The sequence below is a fragment of the Globicephala melas genome, chromosome 3, assembly GCF_963455315.2.
Source record: "Globicephala melas chromosome 3, mGloMel1.2, whole genome shotgun sequence".
Classification (NCBI taxonomy): Eukaryota; Metazoa; Chordata; class Mammalia; order Artiodactyla; family Delphinidae; genus Globicephala; species Globicephala melas.
In genome coordinates this window covers 76,029,169-76,047,685 of record NC_083316.1, presented here as the reverse complement: position 1 = coordinate 76,047,685, position 18,517 = coordinate 76,029,169, and the positions used below count along the sequence as shown (strand labels likewise).

Here is an 18,517-nt window from a genome sequence, read left to right as displayed (position 1 = left end):
TGTAGTTTTCTTTCTTTGTCACATCCTTGTCTGGTTTTGGTATCAAGGTGATGGTGGCCTCGTAGAAGGAGTTTGGGAGTGTTCCTCCCTCTGCTATATTTTGGAAGAGTTTGAGAAGGATAGGTGTTAGCTCTTCTCTAAATGTTTGATAAAATTCGCCTGTGAAGCCATCTGGTCCTGGGCTTTTCTTTGTTGGAAGATTTTTAATCACAGTTTCAATCTCAGTGCTTGTGATTGGTCTGTTCATATTTTCTGTTTCTTCCTGATTCAGTCTTGGCAGTTGTGCCTTTCTAAGAATTTGTCCATTTCTTCCAGGTTGTCCATTTTATTGGCATAGAGTTGCTTGTAGTAATCTCTTATGATCCTTTGTATTTCTGCAGTGTCAGTTATTACTTCTCCTTTTTCATTTCTAATTCTGTTGATTTGAGTCTTCTCTCTTTTTTTCTTGATGAGTCTGGCTAATGGTTTATCAATTTTGTTTATGTTCTCAAAGAACCAGCTTTTAGTTTTATTGATCTTTGCTATCGTTTCCTTCATTTCTTTTTCATTTATTTCTGATCTGATCTTTATTATTTCTTTTCTTCTGCTACCTTTAGGGTTTTTGTGTTTTTCTTTCTCTAATTGCTTTAGGTGTAAGGTTAGGTTGTTTATTTGACATGTGTCTTGTTTCTTGAGGTAGGATTTTATTGCTATAAACTTCCCTCTTAGAACTGCTTTTGCTGCATCCCATATGTTTGGGGTGGTCATGTTTTCATTGTCATTTGTTTCTAGGAATTTTTTGAATTCCACTTCGATTTCTTCAGTGATCACTTGGTTATTTAGTAGTGTATTGTTTAGCCTCCATTTTTAAAATTTTTTACAGATTTTTTTTCTTGTAATTGATATCTAGTCTCATAGTGTTGTGGTCAGAAAAGATACTTGATACGATTTCAATTTTCTTAAATTTACCAAGGCATGATTTGTGACTTAAGATGTGATCTATCCTGAAGAATGTTCCATGAGTACTTGAGAAGAAAGTGTATTCTGTTGTTTTTGGATGGAAAGTCCTAAAAATATCAATTAAATCCATCTTGTTTAATGTATCATTTAAAGCTTGTGATTCCTTATTTATTTTCATTTTGGATGATCTGTCCATTGGTGAAAGTGGGGTGTTAAAGTCCCCTACTATGATTGTGTTGCTGTTGATTGCCCCTTTTATGGCTGTTAGCATTTGCCTTATGTATTGCAGTGCTCCTATGTTGGGTGCTTAAATATTTATAATTGTTATATCTTCTTCTTGGATTGATCCCTTAATCATTATATAGTGTCCTTCTTTGTCTCTTGTAATATTCTTTATTTTAAAGTCTATTTTGTCTGACATGAGACTTCCTACTCCAGCTTTCTTTTGATTTCCATTTGTGTGGAATATCTTTTTCCATCCCCTCACTTTCAGTCTGTACGTGTCCCTAGACCTGAAGTGGGTCTCCTGTAGACAGCATATATAACGGTCTTATTTTTGTATCCATTCAGCCTGTCTATGTCTTTTTGTTGGAGAATATAATCCATTTACATTTATGGTAGTTATCGATATGTATGCTCCTATTACCATTTTCTTAATTGTTTTGGGTTTGTTATTGTAGGTCTTTTCCTTCTCTGTGTTTCCTGCCTAGAGAAGTTCCTTTAGCATTTGTGGTAAAGCTGGTTTGGTGGTGCTGAATTCTCTTAGCTTTTGCTTCTCTCTGAAGGTTTTTATTTCTCTGTCGAATCTGAATGAGATCCTTGTTGGGTAGAGTTTTCTTGGTGGTAGGTTTTTCCCTTTCATCACTTTAAATATGTCCTGCCACTCCCTTCTGGCTTGAAGAGTTTCTGCTGAAAGATCAGCTGTTAACCTTATGGAAGTTCCCTAGTATGTTATTTGTTGTTTTTCCCTTGCTGCTTTTAATATTTTTTCTTTGTATTTAATTTTTGATAGTTTGATTAATATGTGTCTTGGCGTGTTTCTCTTTGGATTTATCCTGTATGGGACTCTTTGTGCTTCCTGGACTTGAATAACTATTTCCTTTCCTATATTGGGGAAGTTTTCAACTATAATCCCTTCAAAGATTTTCTCAGTCCCTTTGTTTTTTTCTTCTTCTTCTGGGACCCCTATAATTCAAATGTTGGTGTGTTTAATGTCCCAGAGGTCTCTGAGACTGTCCCCAATTCTTTTCATACTTTTTTCTTTATTTTGCTCTGTGGTAGTTATTTCCGCTATTTTATCTTCCAGGTCACTTATCTGTTCTTCTGCCTCAAGTTATTCTGCTATTGGTTCCTCCTAGAGAATTTTTAATTTCATTTATTGTGTTGTTCATCATTGTTTGCTCTTTAGTTCTTCTAGGTCCTTGTTAAACGTTTCTTGTATTTTCTCCATTCTATTTCCAAGATTTTTGGATCATCTTTACTATCATTACCCTGAATTCTTTTTCAGGTAGACTGCCTATATCCTCTTCATTTGTTTGGTCTGATGGGTTTTTACCTTGCTCCTTCATCTGCTGTGTGTTTCTCTGTCTTCTCATTTTGCTCAACTTACTGTGTTTGGGGTCTCCTTTTCATAGGCTGCAGGTTCGTAGTTCCTGTTGTTTTTGGTGTCTGCTGCCAGTGGGTAAGGTTGGTTTAGTGTGTTGTGTAGGCTTCCCGGTGGAGGGGACTGGTGCCTGTGTTCTGGTGGATGAGGCTGGATCTTGTCTTTCTGGTGGGCAGGACTGCATTCGGTGCTGTGTTTTGGCGTGTCTGTGACCTTATTTTGATTTTAGTCAGCCTCTCTGCTAGTGGGTGGTGTTGTGTTCCTGTCTTGCTAGTTGTTTCGCATAGGGTGTCCAGCACTGTAGCTTGCTGGTCGTTGAGTGGAGCTGGGTCTTAGCATTGAGATGGAGATCTCAGGGAGAGCTTTTGATGTTTGATATTATACGGAGCCAGGAGGTCTCTGGTGGACCAATGTCCTGAACTTTGCTCTCCCACCTCAGAGGCACAGGCCTGACACCCGGCCAGAGCAGCAAGACCCTGTCAGCCACATGGCTCAGAAGAAAAGGGAGAAAAAAAGGAAGAAAGAAAAGAAAAGAAAATTATTTAAAAATATTATTAAAAATAAAAAATTAAAAAGTAATTTAAAAAAAGAAAGAAGAGAGCAACTAACTAAAAAATAAATCCACCAATGAAAACAAGTGCTAAAAACTATACTAAAAAAAAAAACAGGCAGACAGAACCCTAGGACAAATGGTAAAAGTAAAGCTAAACAGACAAAATCACACAAAGTCCACTGCCTCAATTTTGGGATGATTTGTTGTCTATTCATGTATTCCACAGATGCAGGGTACATCAAGTTGATTGTGGAGATTTAATCCGCTACTCCTGAGGCTGTTGCGAGAGATTTCCCTTTCTCTTCTTTGTTTGCACAGCTCCCAGGGTTCAACTTTGGATTTGGCCCCGCCTCTGCGTGTAGGTCGCCTGAGGGAGTCTATTCTTCGCTCAGACAGGACGGGGATAAAGGAGCCACTGATTCGGGGGCTCTGGCGCACTCAGGCCTGGGGGAGGGAGGGGCACGGAGTGCGGGGCGAGCCTGCGGCGGCAGAGGCCGGCATGACGTTGCACCAGCCTGAGGCGCGCCGTGCGTGCATTCTCCTGGGAAAGTTGTCCCTGGATCCCAGGACCCTGGCACAAGGTGGGCTGCACAGGCTCCCGGGAGGGGAGGTGTGGAGAGTGACCTGTGCTTGCTGCACACAGGCAGCGTGGTGGTGGCAGCAGCAGCCTTAGTGTCTCATGCCCGTCTCTGGGGTCTGCGCTGTTAGCCGTGGCTCGCGCCCGTCTCTGGAGCTCGTTTAGGCGGCGCTCTTAATCCCCTCTCCTCGCGCACCGGGAAACAATGGTCTCTTGCCTCTTAGGCAGGTGCAGACTTTTTCCCGGACTCCCTCCCGGCTAGCTGTGGCGCACTGACCCCTTCAGGCTGTGTTCACGCAGCCAACCCCAGTCCTCTCCCTGGGATCCAACCTCCGAAGCCCGAGCCTCAGCTCCCAGCCCCGCCCACCCTGGCGGGTGAGCAGACAAGCCTCTCGGGCTGGTGAGTGACAGTCGGCACTGATCGTCTGTGCGGGAATCTCTCCGCTTTGCCCTCCGCATTCCTGTGGCTGCGCTCTTGTCCGTGGCTCCGAAGCTTCCCCCCTCCGCGGCCCGCAGTCTCCGCTCGCGAAGGGGCTTCCTACTGTGTGGAAACCTTTCCTCCTTCACAGCTCCCTCCTACTGGTGCAGGTCCCGTCCCTATTCTTTGTCTCTGTTTTTTCTTTTTCCCTACCCAGGTACGTGGGGAGTTTCTTGCCTTTTGGGAGGTCTGAGGTCTTCTGCCAGCGTTCAGTAGGTGTTCTGTAGGAGCTGTTCCACGTGTAGATGTATTTCTGGTGTATCTGTGGGGAGGAAGGTGATCTCTGCTTCTTACTCCTCCACCATCTTGAAGGTCTCCCACATATAATGATTTTTGAAATGTGTTTTTTTAAGTGTATACTCTATAACAGGGCTTTGTTTGTTTATTACAAAGATGAGACTGGCTTTGAATGAAAGAGCCACTTGCAAATCTGGAGTGTCAACACAGTGAAAACTATTTTTACACTGAACAGTAGCCACTCCCATTCTCACTTGATCCCACGTAGTCAGGCTTTTGCCCCCAACAAACTGCTCTTGTCAAGGTCACCTGTGACCACCACGTTGCTAAATTCAATGGCCAGTGTTTAACCTACATCTTACCTGATCAGCAGCCGCGCTGGACTTGTCTGATAGCTTCCTTCCTTAAAACAGGTTTTTTCAGTTGGCTTCCAGAACAGAGGGCTCTGTTTTCTTCTTACCTCATCACATGCTCTTTCTTCATCTCCCCCGCAGATTTTTCCTCGTTTTCCTCCTGATTTAATTCTGGAGACCCTCAGAGCTCACTCCCTGGGCATCTTCTCTGTCTATACCTGCCCCCATGGTGCCTTCACCCACCCTTGTGCTTTCCATACCACCTAAGATTGACAACGACAAACATATAGATCCACTCCTTAACTCCACGTCCAACTGCCTGCTTGAAATCTCCATTTGGACGTCTAATAGGCTTCTCCAGTTCAGCAGGTCCAAAGCCAGACTTCTCACCCACAGCGCCCCAAATCTGCTCCTCCATCAGGATTCTCTCTCGTTCGTTGCTAACACTAAAAATCTTGGAGTCATTTTTTATTCTTTTCTTTCATTCTCATCAAGTCCATTCAGCAACTTGCAAACTTCTCCTTCAGAATATAGTCAGAAATCACCCTTATCATCTCAATCATTCTGTTTCCTGTTGAAGCCACTGTCAGTTTCATGTGGGCAGTGGCAAGAGCCTCCTGTTCTCCTTCCTTCCACAAAACATCAACAAAATAATTTAACTCCTCTGCTCGAAGCCCTGTAGTTGTTTCCCATCTCAGTCTGTGTACAACCAGTATCCTCATAGAGCCCTCTGATGCTCCTGGTGATCTGGCCCTGCGATCCCTCTGCCCTGAACTTCTGCTACTTTGCCCCTCCCTCCCTCTGCTCTGTCCCAGCCTCTTTGCTGTTCCTCAGGTGCACCATATACCTCCCCACCTCAGGATCTTTCCCTCCATCTGTGACACTCTTTCTTCAGGTGTCCACCTGCCTTGCTTCTTTACCTTCTTTAGGTCTATGCACAAATGTCACATCAGGGTGATAGCCATACCAACCCTATTTAAAATCGAAACTTCTTTTCCTTGACATTACGTTTCTTCTATCCTGCTTTGTTTTCTCCATCGAAGTAATCACCATTTGACATACGATGCATTTCACTTACTTATTTTATCATGTATTTTCCATCACTTGAATGTGAGCTTCATGAAGGCAGGGGTTTTTGAGTGCTTTGTTTATTGTGGCATCCTCAATACCTATTAAGGTATGTGGCAAGTAATAGGTGCTTAATAAATATTTGCTAAATACCTGAAGTTTGACTGAATACTGGAAATTATGGCTCTTCCTTCTCTAAATAAATATAGCATTTGACACCTGATGTTAATGCAAAGGCAATTAGAACAGCATGCCTTAGTGAAAAGTACAAAGTTTCAGTATAATTAAGAAAGATATTTGTATATAATTCAAAAGGGAGAATTAATGGGTTAAAATGTCTAGGTGTCTGAGTAATCTTTGTACATAAAAAATACTGAATGGTTGCATTTGAATAAAAAGTAGCCTATGCATTTACCAAGATACTTATAACTTTTTCACCATTATAATATCAAGTGAGTTAATGCCATCTGGTTGTTAAATTTTACACAAAAATAAATGTACCATGAATGGAAAGAAACAATAATAATAGTGCTTTACACTGTATAGGGCACTATTATTACATACATTAGTTCAATATTAGGGGGTAACAAGGATGCTTCCTATTGTACCAATTTTGCCGGTGCAAAAAGTGAGGCAGGTTTAGAGGTATAGCAAAAAAGGAGGTTTAGAGATTGTTCAGCTAGTGTGAATTTGGGACGATTGATCTGAGACTCAAATCCAGCACTCCTGATTTTAAAGTCCATGCCCCTTTCACCTCGGTCTGGTATTCAGTATGTCCTGAAGCCATTAAGGGCTCGATAAAGTGCCAAGAAGTCAGTAAACCCACTTGGGTGGTGTGCACCGTACTGCAAGTTTGAACAACAAATTTTATCTGTCGCTAAACTACAGATTTCAAGTGAAGGTGAAATAATGTTAATCTGCATGTAATTATTTAACTTTCTGATCACCTGCATTTTGGCAGGCAAGACGGACTGCCACCTTTACGATAATCAGCTAATAAATCCTCAGGATTGTTACACTTTTATGCAGAGCAGTAATCTGAACAAATTGTCTGCTGACAGCTGTGGTAAATTGCCAAGAATGAGTGCTGTCAGAGAACAAGTTGTTTTTATGAACGTGCAGAGTAAGTAAATCCCATGTCAAGCAATTTCATTCAGTCAGAGTTATTTGCAATCCAATATAGCAAGATTTATAGCATTATTTATTAGTGTGCAAAATGCTTTTTTATCTTTAAAGTGGCATTGATTTGGGGCACATATATTTTAGGTTGGTGGATTACTACTAACTTTATTTGTTGCATTGTGATCAGGGCCGAGACATTGGTACTGCCCATGACAATAAAGTGCTATAGATGTACACTTCAGTAGAGAGTTCTATTTCAACACAATTTTTATTAATAATATAGAAGAAAAAGTTATCCCAAATGGGCAAGTTCCGGGTGAAGAACAAATGCTTTCAACCATAAAATAAATCTATGACTCTATATTTAATGCCAAAGGAAAGAGAATGTGGAATGAGTACCTCCTATGTACTATACATAGTACATGTATGTCTGTCCAGGTATAGTGTGGAAAATGAGGAAAACAGCCTTTGACTTTGCATGTTAACCAAATTAATGTTTTCTTAAAGTTGAAGGTCACTGCGTTTGAGCATTTGACACTCTATAGATTCTGATTTGCAGTGTTTCTTATTTGTGATATAAATACTATGATGATTGTTCTACTTCCTATGTAAATAAGTGTAGGAGCAGTCCTGCCTCATTATTAATTTGAAAAAAGCACAAAGATAACTAGTCAGAAAATTCTAAACTGAAGAGAGTGTTTAATGAAATCTTTCTATTTCACCATTTTTCTTACTAAGGATTGAGTGAAATATCTTATTTGGGAGAGAGACAGTATTTCAGTAAAGAATGTCATTGATCCTTGTCTTGGCTTTTCCTAAACTCAAGCTAAGCCAAATATATTAAGATTTTAATCCATTTTCTTTCATGGCTTACTATTTTTTCTGCTAAAGATTTTCTCAGAAAGTTTATACTCACTGCAGTATTTTGTCTACGATAGGCATTTCCAAAGACAGTTTCCATGCACCATGCAGTTTCCAAAGACAGTGTGTGTATTAAATAGCTTACCTTCGAGGCAATGAATGGGGAAGCTCCCAAGTTTGTAGAAGTATGCTCTGATAAAGCCATCTCCCCAAAGACAGTTGGACAGTGACAACTGCTGACAACAGAAAGGCAATAACTGCATTAGCAGTTAGTAATGTCAGAGGTGGCGTGTTCACTGCATAATCGTGAAACTTGAAAACACATTAGTGGTTACCTATTGAATTCTTTAAAATGCAAAGATTCTAAAGAATTATGTATCATATTGATTTATAATATGAGATCTTATACTATGTGTTTGTTTTACTAACGTAAAGTAGCTCTCATGCAGTAAATCTCAAAAAGCTTCCTAATTTTATCGTTAAATTTGGTCCAGATTAGTAAAATGTGTTTTTAGAAATGACCCCCCCCCACCAAAGAAATTCTATAGAGGCTTGTCTTCCTGTCCTGAAGGCTTCATTTTTAAATGTCCTCTTATCATGATGGCTTCGAAATATCATGAGCTATTACTTCAGGGCACAAAACACACTTAGAAGTTCCTTGTTAGAGGAGATGTAAATTTTTGTTGCAGATATTCTTCCTGATAAGTTTAAGTTGAATTTTGTTTGAATTCTTGCTATATCTGATTATGCCACATTATTGGTTTGTAAATCAGAATCAGAGTGTAGCTGACAGACAGATGGGCTAGGAGTAAACGTGTCAACTCTGTGTGTTCTTGTTTATCATTCTGTTCACTTATGCTTGTTCAATTAGTATTATATTCAATCCACAGTTTCTTTACTGGGATCTTTTATTTTTTAATTTTTATTTTACATTGGAGTATAGTTGATTTACAATGTTGTGTTAGTTTCAGGAGTACAGCAAAATGATTTAGTTATACATATACATATATCTATTCTTTTTCAGATTCTTTTCCCATAGAGGTTGTTACAGAGTACTGAGTAGTGTTCCCTGTGCTATACAGTAGGTCCTTGTTGATTATCTATTTTATACATAGTAGTGTGTGTATGTTAATCCCAACCTCCTAACTTCCTGGGATTCTTTAAAGCCACTGTCCATTTTGTGAGGATTAGTTCAGTTAAAACTAGATGATGTAATCTGTAAGTCTACCTAACCGAGCATATGTGGACTGCAATTCACTGAAAGCCAGTCAGCAAGTTCGGGGGCCACTGTCAACCCCCCCATGTCATGCAGCTTCTGCTCATCCCTCAAAATACTTGCAGGTCACACGTGACATATCTGATGTATGGGCTACCAGTGTTAATGCATATATAAAATATTTATGAAGTTTGAATCCTGTCCTATTTTAAATTAAAAAATACATCCAAATAGGCCTAACATTTACTTCCTGTACCCCGTGTGTACATCAACGGTGCTAATCACAAAACTGTTTCATCTGAGTAAAACTCTCATTGGTTACTGGTTTAGGCATGGCAGAAGGAAAGGCGGGGAGAAAAAAGGTGACAAGAATACTGAAAATTTTCTCCTTGAACCTAGGGGAAAACGTCACCAAATAAATGTGATATATTCCTTTCATGTGACTAAGTAATGCATACAGTTTTTAAAAGGTGCAAAGAATTTCAGGCTTTGCTATGGAAGTCAGTAAATGTGAAGTCTTGCCATCACTTAATTCCTCTGAGCCTCAGTTTCCCCATTTGTGGAATGTAAGAAAATAGCTCTCCAATCTCAGTTTTGAGTCTCTTTTGATTCTTCTATTGATGATTGATTGATGAGTTCGGAACAGACAGTACATTTTAAAATTGTACAATATCAAACTAAGGCATATGAGATAATAAAACTACATATTATAGTTACATAGTACTTTCATCTTTTCAAAGTAGTTTTTCATCTGTTATTCCTGTGTTTTTACAATTCTATGCAAAGAGAAGGCATAAACGAGGAAAGCTGATGCACAAAAAGTTTGTAACTTGCTTGATATCACAATACTAATGAATAATTCAGCTTTGTTAAAACTTTGGTGTTCTGAACCCTGACGCGAACTCTGAAGCCGAATGACTTCACTAAAAGCAACACACTAGGTCTGCGGTAGTTCCGGAAATAAGGATGTGAAAAACCAGAAGGCTTAGAAAGGGCTGAATCCCCCAAATTTAACAGAGGCCTGACACACAGTGCACTTAATAAATAGTTAATGAATGAGTGAATGAGTGAGTGTTGGAAAGAAATCAACCCACTCTCTGGGAAGACAATATAGAAATGGTAGCATGAGCACATTACATGCTAATCCTGGCTCTGCCACTGTCGCCTTTCTGAACCTCTGTCTCCTCATCCATAAGTACTTTAATACTTACAGAGCACCAACTATATTCCAGCTCTGCGCTAGGTGCCTGCCCTTGAGGTGTATCAGGAGATTGACAGGAAAAGACATTTCAATGAGAATTAGTTAAAAATTAGCCAAGCAATAGGTAGATACATCATCTCAGGCAGAGGGGTTGCTTCATGCAAACACAAAGAAACAGGTGAGCCCTAGCATGGATGATGGGAGAATTACAAGCTGTCAGGAATTACTTAAGTAGTAAGTGTAAGTCAACAAATGACACCCAAGCTGATGGTAGGTTGTGGAGTGCCCCCATTGCCTTACTAAGGATATTTTATAGGTGGTGGGGAGCCAGGAGTGGGACATGGTCAGGTTTGGGTTTTGGACATCTGTAACTGTGGGGATTAAATGGTACCAATAATTTTTGCCTTCGACCAGGTTCCCTAGGAAACAGAGCTTGAGGCAGGGATTAGGTGCTGGTACTTAATTGGGAGGTACAATCCCAGGTCCTGAGAGTGAGAGAGAAAGAACATGAGGCAGGGAAGACTAGGAAGTAATGCACGGTGATAAGTTACTGGGCTGGCCATGTTCCCTGTGTTTCAGAGACACAGTGGTTGCCCAGCAGGTGTGCCCACTTGGCCACATGTGGACAGGCAATATGGAGAATGCTGCTTTGGAATGGTTTGTGAGAGGGTGGAAGGCATGGGGAGTTATCTTCCCATCACCTATGCCATTGATCTAAGTTCACCCCGTAAGGAGAAAACTTCTGCATTGTTTCATCTGGTTTCTTTGGCAGTTGATCAGGAAGCCAGATCCCATACTCCACGGTGTGGCTTTTTATCCAAGTGCAGAAGTGGCCTTAGAAGCCAGAAATTTGGGGCATGTGGCAGTTGGGCCTAGATGCACAGTGGCAGCCAAGCAGAGTGCTCAGCCCATTTGGGCAAGTGAAAGTTAGGACAGTCCTAGGCCAGCCCCAGGTGGAAGACCTATGAGGACTCAACCCCAGCTGTTTGGTCACAGTGGTGGGATGAAGACCAGCCCCTTGGAAAGACCCAGCCAAAGTCGAGGCTGGGGCAAAGCAGGCAGCTGAGGACCCAGGAGTTCCTTGTGGAACCCAGATATAAAACAGATGTAAGGGGAGCTGTTCTTTGAACGAAAGAGGAGAATCCACACTCCCTTTTTCACTCCATGCATGGTCACCTGGATGCACCGCCCCCCCCCCCACCAGTGCTCCTTAGAAGACAATTTGATATTAGGTTAGATTGTCTGCCTTCTGGCACCAGCATTCAGACTTTTTTCAGCAGGGTAGAGGCATAATACGTCTGAGGAATAATATTTCATTGCCTGTAAGATGAATTTGTTCTCTTACCATTTTATTGGTCTGAGGAATTGCAAAGAATGGAAGATGTAAACAAGGGTAAACATGGATAGAGTTATAATTGTGGAATTTGAGGTTTTTGAGAATTTGAAGTTCATCTAGTTCAATTCCCTCATATCACAGATGAGAAACCTGGAATTCCAGGGGCTAAGTTGTCTTGGAAAAGGTCATCCAACTAATTAGTGACAGATGGAAGGCTAGAACCAAGGGAATCTGATGCCCAGTCTCGGGCTCTTTCCCCTGTGAATGTGTCTGTGTATATGTTTTTGGAGTTCATGAACTTGCTTCAATACTTTTAAAAATTTGCCTTTTCATTTTCATAACAATATAAAACCATCAATTTTTGCTTATTCTGAACCATCTGAATGATCGCCTAGTATTTCTGTAACCAAACTATAGTGAATCCTTCCTTTGTTGAGAACATAATAGTACAGGTAAGCCAAGTACAGGTGAATCTGCCTGTTGGACTGCTATAACCGAACACCATAGACTGGGTGGATGGAATTCAACAGAAATTTATTTTTCACAGTTCTGGGGGTTGAGAAGTCCAAGATCAAGACAAAAGCAGATTTGGTGTCTGGTTTCATGGTTCATAAACTGCTGTTTTCTTCTGTGTCCTCACGTGACAGAAGGGGTGAGGGATCTCTCGTGCTTTTTTTTATAAGGGCACTAATCCCATTCATGAGGGCTCCACTCTCATGACCTAATCACTTCCCAACCACCCCACTTCTTAATATCATCACATTGGACACTAGATTTCAACATATGAATTTTGGAGAGCACACAAACATTCAAACCATAGCACTGGCCCCTAGTAATTAGTCCTGAATTCACTTTGCAATACAGTATGTTGCAGGACTTCCATCTTTGTTCATATTTATTCAATAACAACAAAGGAATAGCAAAAGCTTTTTCTCCACCAAATTCCAGCAATAATCTGATTCGATACCCATTTAATGCAGATATCGGTGATGCTGTAATGCTGACTTTATCTTGAAGTTAATAGGACAATTTTGCTTGGTTATCAGGTGACATTTTGCTTTAAATGGCATCTGAGGATTACTCCTCAGCAGAGTCTTTAGATGAATAGGAGATCTGAGTAACCTCAACTAGCAAAAAGCATCTTGAATTCATTAATGCTCTCTTTTCAAAATATTTGTATACATAGGCATTTTCTATATTAGAATGATTATAGTCAAAATTCTGAACCATTAAATATAGGACAGAACCTGGGACTGTTTCTACGAGTGTACCCAATATTGAAAATTTAGTTGCAGCAGAAAGGTATAATCCTTCCTATAGATGTGCAATGGTAATTTAAATTTTATTAGTTCCATAGCTTTTAAAATTCAATTTGTAATTTTTTCTTAGTTTATCGTCTTCTAAGAGCAATTACTTACAGCATTCTTCCTAGTTCATACATATTTTTAAAGCATAAAAAGAACACGCTTCTGTACTTGAAACCTGAGTTAATGTGTCCTGTTCAAAACAAGTCTGGAGGGGCTTCCCTGGTGGCGCACTGGTTGGGAGTCCGCCTGCCGATGCAGGGGACGCGGGTTCGTGCCTCAGTCCGGGAGGATCCCACGTGCCGTGGAGCGGCTGGGCCCGTGAGCTGTGGCCGCTGAGCCTGCGCATCCGGAGCCTGTGCTCCACAGCGGGAGAGGCCGCAGCAGTGAGAGGCCCGCGTACCGCAAAAACAAAACAAAACAAAACAAAACAAAACAAAAAAAACAAGTCTGGATATCACCCCGTTTAAGAGCTGCCTCACATAGCACATTCCTCTAGGATGCACAATTACAGCAATGACAGACCGGTTAAGGAAAAAGCCTAGATCTTAGATTCCGGAGTGCTAGGTTCAGGTCTGGCTCTGCTAATTACTAACTGTGTATCTCCATTGATTCATGTGACTTCTCTGGCCCTCAGTTTCCTCATTGGTAAATTAAGGAGATTTTGAGGATCACAAATCCTTATGCCTATTGGCACTGGGTACAGAATTAAGTGAAATAGTCCAGCTGTAAGTTAGACAGTATTGGGGACAATAACTCAGAGGACATTTGCTCTCTCTTTAAAGTTATTTAAATTCAAAACTTTTTTAGCACAATAAAAACAACAAATCTATGGACCAGCTTTGATCTGAGAGTGGCCAGTGTGCAGTTCCTCGACTGCATCTTTAGAACACCTTCCCCAACTCTAAAGACTTAAGTGCAATGACTCTAATACATATAAAAGAGGAGGAAGGCCAACACCTAAATGACCAGCACTTAATGGTAATAGGCATAAAAGGAATCTTCCAGAAGGTTTCAATGTGTTTTAAGAGTGATGCAGTATCATACATAGGAATAGGGCATGAGCAGGACTGGAAATGCATGATCAGAGCGAGTGAAATACCTTTCTTGGTCCCAAGTTAACTAACCAAAAGTACTATCTGAACTGTCATCCCTGTTCAATTCTCCAGTGTTATACTCTCAGTCTAGTCCAAAGATTCATTCACATTCAACAAATTATAGGTTAGGCACTGTGCCAGATGCTGGAAAGATCTGTAGAAAATCATATTCATTTTTCTCCTTTTTATTAGAGAATGCATTTGATTAGCTGTTCTTCACCGTTGCATTTTTTAACCCTGAATTTGTTCCAGGTATTATTAAGAACTAATTCCAATTAAAATTTGAATATTAAATAAGGCATTTGATATGTTTTTTCATCATTTAGAATCTAAGGGGACAGCATGAGAGTATTTTGAAACGGATATTGTGTTTGCAGAAACAGTGAGGTTACTTGATATACATCCTAACTTTAGGAAGATGTTTTCCTGACTTGGTACAGACCCTAATTTCCTGCTGTCTCGATAGTTAGCATTTAGTGCATGCAAATTTTCTATCACTGACCAGGACGTTTCTATTCTTCTTCATTTCTTGCATCTATATTCCTCTTTCTCCCAATTGTTCCTAGTCTGGCTATCTTTCATGTCATTTCTGATAGGCAAAAATAAAACATAAATGTCAAACTTTGATTCAGTTTCTAAAATCACTCTCACTAAAGATGTTTGAACTCAACCATAAGCTTTGAGGCCCTATTCATAGATGTTTAACTTAAAAGCAAAATAATAAACAATAAATAGAGTGAAGAATAAGAAGGGGCAAAAATTTAATCTGTCCCTAATAGCTGACCACCCCTTGTTTATGACGATACCACATCTATTCTTATAATTGGCTATTTCCTGTTTCAAATGTCTTTTATTCATGTCTGCCCCCTTTCTCTCTGTTTATTGCCCTTGTGGTTTTGGTCACCACAGTATCTTTCTCTCCCAAATCAATTGACATTTTTATGAAAAGAGTCTGCAAAGTGTTCAGCTCTGAGGAGGTGATATATCGAGCATGGGTTGCCATACTATTACAAAGTCTCTCTTCAGGCAACTCTCGTACATAACACTTCAGCTATAATGTTTTCAGAGGATTTGTTTGTTTGTTAACTTAGATTTATGCAGTGTTCTATGAATAAATTGGCATGGTTTTAAAAATGTAAAACGTATGACATCATCATAGTAAATGGTCTATTCTCTGCTTAATAACATTTCAGAACGAGGGCAAAACACCTATTGTTTTAGAGTGACACAAAAATTCACTCTTGGTAGTTTGCCTCTTTAGACAGCTCATATTAATCTCTGTAAGCAAAGCCCCACTGATCTGGGCCACCTAGGGACTGAAAGCCCCTACTGATTTATAAATATGGTGACAGTGGGTAGTAATCAAATCAGATAAGCACATTTTTTTGCATCTTACAAGAAATAAGCAATTAGATACTAAAATAATCAGAGTCTGAATTTTGTGAAGTCAGCTGACATGAAATACATATGCTTCCAGTGGTCCAAATGGTATTTCCATTGATTTATTTTTCACATAGCTCTGAGCAGCCTGCACCTCCACTGTTTGATGTGGGAAAAAAAAAAAAAAAAAGCCTTTTGCTAATTCAAAACATTTCTTTTTAGGTGCCAGATCGACCTGTCGGCTCTCAGTAGGGAACAGACACACAAGCTAGTGTTGCAGCTGGAGGAAGGGGAGGGGCACCTGGTGTTGCTGGTCACCCTGACAGCTTCGGCCACAGTCAGCATCTCTGACCTCTCCATCAACTCCCTGGAGGACCCGAAAGAACGCGAGGAAATATTAAAGAGATATGTACGTATGTAAGCCTCCTCCTTCAGGGTCATGGGTGACTAGAAGAGGTTGTAAATAATTTACGTGGAGTGATAGAAGTACATCTGCAAAGCTGTCTGACAGATGAATCAGCAGAAGCAGAAGGCTAGGCAGATGCAAATACCATGCATATCTTTGCAGAAGCACTTGGGGTACCCATGGATATCTAGACACCTGGTCTTCTCTCAACTCTCTTCCAGAGCAAGTTCTAGATTCTGAGATTCTCCTCAGTAATTTTATCACACCACAAAATTAGCATACAGGGAAACTTCCTGTAATGGAAAGTTGAGTTTATATAATACTTTAAAATGAGTTCATTGATTATTTGTCATTGGAATTAAGATTTCCTTGTCTTTACAAATTTGAAATGGAGTTAACTGCACCTACTTTTTAATTAGTAGGTTGGTTACTGGAGGATAGTCACAGAAATAATTTTTCCTTTCAACTGCTTAGAAAAGCCTCACCTCATTCCTTTAATTTTTAAAAATCGAATGTGAAATATAATGAAAAGGAAGCTTTCTTACCTTTCAATCAGATGTAGAGTGATAGGGTGGCATAGTGAGTCACTAAAATAAGTACCCTTCTCAAATTTTATCAAACCCAAACATTCACAACCAAATCTACCTATTTCCCAGCATCCTCACGGTCTGCATTTCTCACCATGTAGTTTTCTTGAATCAACAGAGAGGGGAGCTCTTACTCCATTGTTCTCTCTTAGTGAAGCCTCGAGAAAGTGAATGTCTCGGTACCCGTGAAGCTGGAAGAAAAAAGAAAAGCTTTTGCACTTAAAATTACAAAGCTTGTATTGTACAATGCTGCCAGGTGTTTAGAAGGCTCCTCCAGACACTCAGTCATGAAACCAAGCTCTGACTAACAAAGAACCGCTTAATTTTCTTTTTTTTTTTAGATTTTAAAATATTCCTATTTGCTGACTGACATCCTTCCAATAACTGAATTTAATAAAGATGTACCTTATCAGGCTGTGCAGATAACATGAAGTGCTGGTACTAATGCTCTACAATATTCTTCAAACAGATTAGCAGGATGTGTGCTTCAGCAAATTTATTCTGGCTATCTCCACTGAATCAGCTGTCTGCTAATGCTTGTACAACTCATCCACCAATGGTGTTATCATAAACAGTTTAATAGAGGTGACTTAGCAAGGCTAAATAGTATATATTTTTAAACCACCTAAGAGCCAAAGGTATTGTGTGGCCTCTTCTAATATATAATTGCAGTTGTGAAAATTATTTCACATTTTGGTACCCACCAAGACATATTCTCCTGTTCACAGAAGTGAGACTCATGAATTAAAACAATTTTAAAGAAATTAATTCATATATTAATATAAAAATGATTCTAGGTATTATAATATTGTATTTGATGGATTAATATTTGATACTATCCCATATATTAGAATGATACTACGGGCTAGGTAATTAGAAATGATCCAATTACTATTATTTTTTTTTTCTTTTTGCTGTAAGGGATTCCTTAAATCAGGCATTTCCATTTAGAATTTGAGTATTTGTTTCCATACCTACTTTCAAATATTAGTTATTATTTCAGTAAAATGTAAAATATTATGTGGATGTCCCGGCTAATTCTCAGATTATATTCTGCTCAATATAGTAAAAAGTGAACCAAGTTTAAATATACTTTTTTTTAAGCCCTGAATTTCAAGCATAGGCCTGTATCTCCCTTTAGAATCATATTTGCTAAGAATCTAGTGTATGTAATATAGCACATGTATTATGATTACTCATAGCAACGCAAGGACAAAGATCTATGATTTAGGGTTTCAGAGTGTTTCCTTTTTATTCTATAGATTATAAAATGAATGAATACTGTATGATGTTTGAAATATCACTTGTTTTGGAGAAACATACAATATAAAAGAGTTTATTTGGAGAATTATACATATGTTTTCCTGTGAGAACTTGTGTGTTTATTTTTTTTAAGTTTAGGTTCAACCTAAGAATTTGATTTTGCTCTGGTTCTGGTGAGGAGAGTAAGTGGATTGCCCCACTCTCATAAGAAACAGCCCTGAAAAGGTTCTCCGTTGCTGTCATTCAGCTGTTCATTGCAAAGCATTGAAGCCCCACAAATTAAACAGACGTTACTGTGTGTGCCATTATTTGATCACCCCATTCTGAAAAGATGGCTAATTCCATTTTTCTTTTTTTTTTTTCTTCTTTTTGCGGGGCGGGTGGTGGGGAAGCAGGGAAGGTCAACAGGGGGCGGGTAGTAATGGGTAGTAGACCAAGAGCGATTGTATGACCTTTTCAGAATGGGGATGCTGAACCCTTGCTCCCCCTTGTCACAGTTTAAAAACCAGAGGAGCTAGTTTAGAGAAGAAGTTGTTAGCATTCCATTTTTATTATGACATTTCACAGTCATCTGATTTAATGTCCCTTGACCGGATTGTCCACCGTGAGACGATAGGCTTGAAATGTTATTTAGAGCATTGATAAAAGGTGAGCGGTTCTAAGATGACAGCGAGTCATAAGGCTGGTGGTGTGACATTAATTTTCTCCATAACAGAGATGGAATAAGACGTCACGGTGACAAGCTGTCAATCAGTTCTGGCCCCTCAGAGCATCTCGATGCCATAGGACGGGGTATTGCCTCTCCCGTAATAGAGCTGAACTGAGTTGCTCTCCCTGACAGCTGCTGCAGCCATAGAGAAAATATATTATACAGCCTTTCATTAAAAAAATAAAGAGGACTCCTCTCCAGAGCCTTTCAATCTTTTCCCATCTATT

At 39.7% G+C, this 18,517-nt stretch overlaps 1 protein-coding gene across 16 annotated transcripts in view; it reads left to right on the top strand.

The window, feature by feature from the left end:
- Positions 1 to 18,517, top strand: part of MCTP1 (multiple C2 and transmembrane domain containing 1) — a 541,550-nt gene that overhangs the window by 330,229 nt on the left and 192,804 nt on the right. For all 16 annotated transcript variants that reach the window (XR_009563429.2, XR_009563431.1, XR_009563434.1 and 13 more), the window contains one exon: positions 15,548 to 15,734. Coding sequence is in view for 11 of the 16 variants with exons in the window: in XM_060296021.1 (XP_060152004.1) it covers positions 15,548 to 15,734 (187 nt within the window). In the remaining 5 variants the exon portion in view is untranslated. The remainder of the gene's footprint in view (positions 1 to 15,547; positions 15,735 to 18,517) is intronic.